This window comes from Schistocerca cancellata, chromosome 4 (genome assembly GCF_023864275.1).
Source record: "Schistocerca cancellata isolate TAMUIC-IGC-003103 chromosome 4, iqSchCanc2.1, whole genome shotgun sequence".
NCBI classification, from domain to species: Eukaryota; Metazoa; Arthropoda; class Insecta; order Orthoptera; family Acrididae; genus Schistocerca; species Schistocerca cancellata.
Window position 1 is genome coordinate 662615793 of NC_064629.1, and position 7765 is coordinate 662623557.

Below are 7765 nucleotides of genomic sequence, written 5' to 3' on the forward strand. Positions count from 1 at the left end.
TTGTTTGCTTTCACACATAGACTGGATACTTCCTCTTTTTTTTCCGTATACAGCTTGATTATTTTCAGACACTGACTGACAACTTACTTTTAGTGTCTTAGCTCGACTCTTTTTTACACACTGACTGGTCACTTGTTTTCAACAAATTCACATGCTCAGGATATGTCAACTTGCCGTTTATATGGATGGGTGGGAATGTTTAGTTTCTTTTCTACAGTACACCTGTTACAATCTTTTGCACCAGAATATAAAATTCCCTTTTAAACCAGGAGAAGTAAATTATTTCTACCTGTAGTACTGTGGTTGTGAATTGCCGAGTTCATCCTAAAGTTTCCGTTATCCACAAATACCATTAGGGAATATATGTATTGGCATTTAAGTATAAGAAGCCTGAAGAGGCTTCAGCTAGATCTTCAGTTATCAGCTTTAATCTTGATGACATTGAGTGCAAATAAATGTTTATTTATGGATGAACATAAACAAACATCTTTCCTCCACCGACCATTTGAATTTAGTGGACAAATGATGTAGAGAGTGTGTTGGATCCCACTCTTATATGACATTTGGGGTAAAAACAAACAGGAGAATGTTTACATAACTTGGCAATGTTAACACAGCAGTAGGCCTATTGCTATGAAATTTCTACGATTGTGGTGAGATGGCCCCATCTCCATAACCAAGGTTGCTAACAAAGTTCTGTGTGGTGGCTCTCAACTTGGATGCAAGTCATCCTGGTGGTGGAAAATTTTCAATGCCAGTATTTGGGTGACAAAGGGATGAGAGGTGATGGCGTAAATTTCGTGATCACATTTTGCACTAATGTCCTGGATTACATTTGTACCTTCTCACACTGTCTCATGATGTGAAGGCATGTGACACTTTCTGTTCTTCAGATTGAGAGTTAAGCTCAGCAGCCGCAACGTACTTTTTGAGAACAGTAGGCCCATGGACCGGCACTGGGTTTCATCCTACTGTAAACCAACTCCATTACAACCTCACCGAGTGCAGTGACACTTGATTCCTACATCTGCTCTCCTGTGCTCATTTCCTGAGTGTGGTACAACTTTCATTTTGATGATGAAATGGTATGAAGGAACAAACACAAGATCATCATCTGACATCTATACATCGCTTTGTTTCTGCAGCAGTTCAGTGCGCCAGTCTTACCTGCAAGAAGTTTTACCCAAACTTATTTACCTGCAGTTGCAATGAAATTTATTGCACTAAAGTACTTCCAAGAAAGATATTTTCTTCAGTATTACAAATAATTGTACAGCTAAACTTTTTCAATATATCCTCAGGTATTAGGCCTACACTTCAGCTAACATAATATACAAATTGTCAAATTTTTAACTGGAATATCTGTAAATCCCACTCTCTTCCTTGCACCTAATCAACCTTAATGCATCTACTACATCTACAACCGCATATAAGGAAATCATTACTAATTACTACAAGGCATAAGATTTTGTGGGATTGTATGTGTTTCACAAGACAAATAGAATTTTCATTACCAGAACAAGTAACGCAAAACATTATCTATAATCCCTCTCAGATCACATTGGCAACTTGAGTTCGGATACTCACAATCACTTTGAATACTTATGCTGCAAGTTATCGCTGTTTTAAACAAAGTATGCCTACTCAGGCATTCCCTACAATCTACATCTACAGGATGTTCTCTCCCAGGTAATGTCGGTACTTAGACACAGAGGGAACTGCATCTGGAAAATCACAAGGATTATTATAGCTTTCCAGTAGAAGTGGGCAAAGCATGTAGACCTACGTGTTATCAAATATTTTTCACAACTGTAGGCCTATTTCAGGTAACTTGCATTATTTAATCACTGACTTCCTCTAAAATGTCCCTACATAAAACGAGAGTAAATGCTTCAACACAATAGCAGATACAACATCAAGATTGAGAGAGAAGTATCACAGATAGGAAATGGGGATAACAACAATTAATAAAGACAAACATTGACTTCTACATTTCTTGTTTTCGAAGTACACAGCAAAATTGATCTCTGAACTGTCAAGCAGCTTTAAACTTGTTCTTCAATTTCTCATTAACCACATTTATTCTTTTAGTACAGATAGTCCGTTTTCAATTTCTGAGATACATGTAAATCAAAATTGGTGCAAATTTACTTAATATATACTGTTCAGAAAAGTGGGCTTTACAAATTGTTATTCCTGATGACTGCAATAGGTAAAAAATGAAATGGACTGGATTCACTTGTTTACTGACTGCAGAGTCCCTTCAGTGCTCCCCAGTTGGCTGCACTCTGATGACAAATTGTACCAACTGCCATCAGCTCTATTTGCAGTTGCTTATAACATAGATAATAAGAACTTTTAAAGTAGTGCCTGAAACTGAGCTCTGAGTGAAGAGATATGCGACTACCTGCCTCCAAATTTTGCATATGCCTCTGATCAGACTACCAACACATCATGGTCTGCAAATATATTTGCCCTTCTTACATCGTGAAACCCACTGATTTGCTGCTTATTCACATCATAATAAAAAATTGTCTCCAAAGACACTTCATCAAGGAACAAAGCAACATATTTATCATTTTTGTGCACTGCCTCGGCTTCTGCTTTTATTACATTCATCACTGCAGGACTCAATCCTGGCTTGGAAGGTGCAACACACAATAGAGGTTTCATATGAGTCACAGAAGGAAGGCAAAAATGAACTAACAAATACCTGTATGGGCAAGGGTTTTGCTTGTATAAGGACAGAGCAAATTCCTTGTCTTCATATGTCCATTGCCTAGCTCTTGTTGCTGCTATCGTACAAAGCTTTAAGCGGTTTTCGTTCATTTTTCCCATGATGTAGCTTTGTTTTAAGTTCTGGTAGCCCTGTTAAAGCATTCCTATGAATCTGGGACTTTTTCGATTATCTGAATCTTAAGTCTGCTTTTGAAACTCCACTAGCCAAAACTACCTCCGCCTTCACAGCTTACAAGGACTACTCCACATCAGATGCAACTCTTTAGTTTGTCTTGGAAATCTGTAGAAATGCTTATTGTTAACGTTCTCCATTTAACCTACGTAACATGCAGATGAAAAACGCTGGAATTTATAGTAGTATTCAACGTCAATTTCTTGAGTGGATTATTCTGAAAGACGCAAAATTCCTTACTACATTCACTAGAAACAACTGTTGATGACACATCAGTCGTATTTAAAGAAACAAAAGGAAACCACACAAGTTGATTCGCGATTTCCATATAGCTATCACCGCTGTGGGCTGTGTAGATGCTTTATTTGCGAAGGTTTCCATCATGCTCCTAAGTAAAAGATGGGTGGGATAATCAAATGTAAACGATCTCATTATGGTACCTAGTCTTAGAGGATGCCTCTGTTAATTATACGGTTTATAATTTAAAACAGATACAGCCACACACATAATTTAAAGAATGTTATTTAAAGCACATCAATGCCGGTTTGGATTTGTCACAATTCCATATTACGATGTCTGTGAAAGATTTTATTGCTTTTCTGCTATCGCTTCGTTCTGCAATCGTTATTGCGCACCACTATAAACAAAACTTTTGTATTTGTGAACTTTCAACAGATTTTTTTGCTTTTTAACCGTAATAGGAACACACAAGACATGACCGTAAAGTAAAATAAAACATGAAATATGTCGTAAACATACTTGGTGTGCCGGCACATTGCATGCTTTATTTAACTTAATATCATTCCATTTGTTTATATGTAGCTTAAAATGGAAAAAAATTCTCTTCCCAGTTAATCGGATTTTGAATGAAGAACTTTAGGGCAGAAAATGTACACTGCGAAACGAGACCCTAGCAGGAAAGTAAGAAAATCTATAGGCGCCATCTTACACGGATTTGTAATAAATCCGAAATCGGTGATGGTTTGATTTCAATAAACTTTTTTGAACCATAATTGTGGCTGGCTGCTTTTTAAATTCTAAAATTTATAACTGTACTGCAGCCATGACTGCTTACAACCTTCCCCTCGCAAAATCAGTCCCTAAACAACTTGAATCATCCCTTTTACAGCTTTATTAAATGGCCAACCCTCCTCCTTTATCCGGGCTTGGGACCGGCAACAGCTTCGGCAGATAATTCACTATACAGAAGCTGCAGGCGGAGTTAAAGGGGTTAACAACCAAATTTCAATACGTGTAACAACGAGGATATGATTGAGGTGTACCAGATTTTAATATCTCTCTCAGAGAGCGTGGGGCACAGAGTCGGAGATTTAAAAGGAGAAAGAATGCCAAGACAAACGAGTGTGGAACCAATGCAATGAAATTTATTGCTCTTTTATTCCTGTGGGCGTAACGGTAGCAGTTCCTGGCATAAATAATTTATTTTTTGTCTTAAGTTTTCTACATAAATAGTGTGGTACTTCAGTAGTTTAATAAAATTTTGCAATGACACGTAACGTAAGACAGCTCAGCAAGCACTCGTTACTACGTGTTTCGTAACGTCTGCACGAGATGGCAGCACGAGTATCCTCTATCTCTGACGTGAAGGATGAACAACTAGCAGCAGTGTGATAATGTACATCTGTGGTACAACTATATTTTCGCGGAGCTCATCGGATTTCAGAATATTTCACACATTTTTTTAATAAATGTCCGTCCAGATGAAACGCAAAGACAAGAATCACTGGACACGTCCAGGAAATTTTTCTACTTTCATTTTTATTATTTATTTATATACACGAATAGCCCTCCTTGAGGATACGATAAATGGACTGATTTGATTTGATTGATTTATTATTGGTCCTGTAGATCATACAATTTGTACAGCAAAGCACATCATGATATAGGACACACAGTCCAACATGACAGTCGCAACTCTTTGCCTCGATTTTGTTGCCAGCAGCGCTCCAAGCGGCCGGTAGGTTGAACTGTGAGTTCGGCGCGATCGTGAAAGCGAATAGTGATTGTTTATTTTGATTTATACAATGGATTTTACCATCGGGAGCTTTTGTAGCGCAATAAATTGCAGCAGCTATAAGAAGAAGACACCACAGCTGTCTTTTTTAGGTTTACTATGGATCCTGAGAGGTATATACCATCATGTTACTAAACTGTATCGTCAGGATTCATTTGCAAATGTATGTGTATCAATCGTGAATGTTTCGTTTTAGGAGCAAAAAAATGGCTAGTTAATAGCAGACGAGAAGACCTTATGAAGAAAGACCCGGTTTACCTGTATAATAATATTAGGTTTTGTTCGCTACATTTCGAACAAGACCAGGTCATGAACGCAGACAATAACAAACTCATGTGGAATGCAGTATCCACACTGTTTGACATTCCAGATAAGCCACCTCAACTGACGATGAAGAAGAAGCTGCCACAAAGATTCGACAGTCAATCTAAAGCTGTAAAACAGTCCTATGACACAGAAGCAGCTAGTTCAACTCTCCATTCATTAGTGCCAGATTCGTGAGAATCATCAACACAAGACCTGCTTTGACGATGAAGTGGTTAGATTAAGTGCAGCTGTTCGTGTCTTACAAAAGCGTGTGAAGTGTCAGAATGTGCAGATCTCTAGACTTCGAGCGAATCTATTATGGGACAAGGTAAATGCCTACAGACAGATTGTTCGAAAATTAATCAAATTTTTGGTTTTTCGTGAAATGTAATGTAATCAGCTCATTATGGTTTCAGCATATTTCTCCCACTATTTGTCAGTTGCTTGTCCCACGTAGAATAATATAAAGATGAAGGTCGTGGAAACAAGTGACAATGACAAACACAGGCCTACAGAACGGTAAACGAGCTGTCCATCGCTTTTGCATGTGGAGGTACAGGTCTGTGCTTCTTACATGTGAATCTGTGTGTTTACATTCTTTTGATATCAACGTGGTAAGCTGCAATTCTGTCCAATGTCACAAATGTTTGTTCACGAATGTGTTGTTGCTTGCCACTCTATTCATGGTTTTTGTTCATACTTGCGCTTATTTTAGAATCATTTTTAGAAACATATATGCCTTCTGATACTACACAAACTCTTGGAGGCAAGAAACTAACTCGAATAATTGGGAAATTACGTAGGGAATGGATGCAAACAAACATTATGCTTACGACGCGTCTGACGTTCACCTTACCTGCCGCGCTGAGCGCTAGTGTTGCTTCATCTGTCAAACGGCAACTTTTACAGCAGTGAGGTTCGCGACTGTTATGTTAGACTGTGGTACATAGTTCACATAGCAGAATACATATATGAGATACAGACAGAATATAGATAAGATACAATAATTAAATTATCTTACTAAGTAGAAACATCTACAACTGAATAAACAGCTTATTGCAAGTAATTAAAATTTTGTTTCAAGAAATCCATGTACGGAATAGAAACAGTGATTTAGTAGCAATTTCCTTAATTTAATTCTCATTATTTCTGGGTTTTTGCATGTTTTTATGTCTGTTGGGAGGTGATTGTATATTTTAATGCCCATACATTTAACCCCATTCGCATATAATTTTGTGTTGTGGGTTATAATTTGTAACTGTGTTTTGTTCCTGGTGTCATGCATGTGGCAATCTGCATTTCTGTCGAGGGCATCCAAGTGCTGTACTCTAAAACAAGCTAGTTCCAATATATAAGGGCATGCTAGTGGCAGGATTTTGAGCTGTTGAAATAGTGGTTTACAGTGTTCAGTTCTTTTTTTTACATTTCATTATTCTTACTACTTGTTTTTGTAACTTGAAAACTGTGAGAGACTCGGAGCTCTTTCCCCAGAAGATTAGGCCGTAGATCAAGACAGACTCATACAGGGCATGGTACACCAGCTTCAAGGTATCTACAATGGCTGTGTCTGTTAATGATCGTAATAGATAGCAGGTTTTACTAAGCTTTTGTGACAATGCCTCAATATGTGGTTTCCAATTTAGTGTGTTACTGATTGTAAGTCCAAGAAATTTGGTGTCCTGCCTGTTCGTAATGTCATCTTTGTCAATAACTATAACTGCATTGAAGGGGGTTTTATTTTGTCTAGTATGGAAGTTCATACTTACAGTTTTTTGAGTATTTATGAGTAGTCTATTTGATTCAAACCACGATTGTAAATGACAAGTAGTTTCATTAACTGCATCTTGCAATGTGTCACCTCTACTGGTTATCAGGATATTTGTGTCGTCCGCGTACAGAAAGAAACTGGCATTTGGTATGTGTTCTGGGAGATCACTTATAAACAATATGAAAAGAACAGGGCCAAGGACAGATCCCTGAGGGACGCCATTTGTTGTATGTAGTATATCTGACCTGCAGTTCCTGAATGTCTCTGATTTTCTTATTTCTACATATTGCTTCCTTTGACTAAGGTAGCTATGGAACCAATTGTGGGCTACACCTCTAATCCCATACTTATGGAGTTTCATAAGCAGCAGCTTGTGGTCAACCATGTCAAAGGCCTTGGACTGATCAAGAAATATACAGACAGCAGGTTGTTTATGGTCAACGAAACTTGAGCACTTTTCTAGAAATGCATACAGAGCATGTGTGGTGGACCTATTTTTCCGAAGTCCGTGTTGGGAAGATGTGATTATGTTGTTAGAATTTAAACATATTTCTAATCTAGTTAACATACAGTAGTCAAATATTTTTGACAAGGCAGATAGTATAGCAATTGGCCTATTGTTTGTCACGTCCGTTTTCTCTCCCTTCTTGTAGGGAGGTATAATTTTAGCAAGTTTTAGCTGGTCTGGAAATGTTCCGTTTAGAAATGAGGTATTTATGATATTTGAGAGGGGTCCACTGATGTA

At 37.8% G+C, this 7765-nt stretch overlaps 1 protein-coding gene across 1 annotated transcript; it reads left to right on the forward strand.

Moving 5' to 3' along the window:
* The first annotated feature begins 4926 nt into the window (after nt 1-4926).
* Nucleotides 4927-5728, forward strand: LOC126183406 (52 kDa repressor of the inhibitor of the protein kinase-like). The gene is made up of 2 exons (XM_049925354.1): nt 4927-5059; nt 5143-5728. Exons 1-2 carry the CDS (start codon nt 4957-4959, stop codon nt 5445-5447), a joined length of 408 nt encoding a protein of 135 aa, XP_049781311.1. The 5' UTR covers nt 4927-4956; the 3' UTR covers nt 5448-5728.
* Nucleotides 5729-7765: the final 2037 nt, after the last annotated feature.

Bases quoted from the DNA above. Each gene is read 5' to 3' on its own strand.
- LOC126183406 (XM_049925354.1), top strand. From the start codon at position 4,957: ATGGATTTTACCATCGGGAGCTTTTGTAGCGCAATAAATTGCAGCAGC. The intron at 5,060-5,142 runs GTATATACCATC...GTTTCGTTTTAG, and splicing joins TTTACTATGGATCCTGAGAG to GAGCAAAAAAATGGCTAGTT.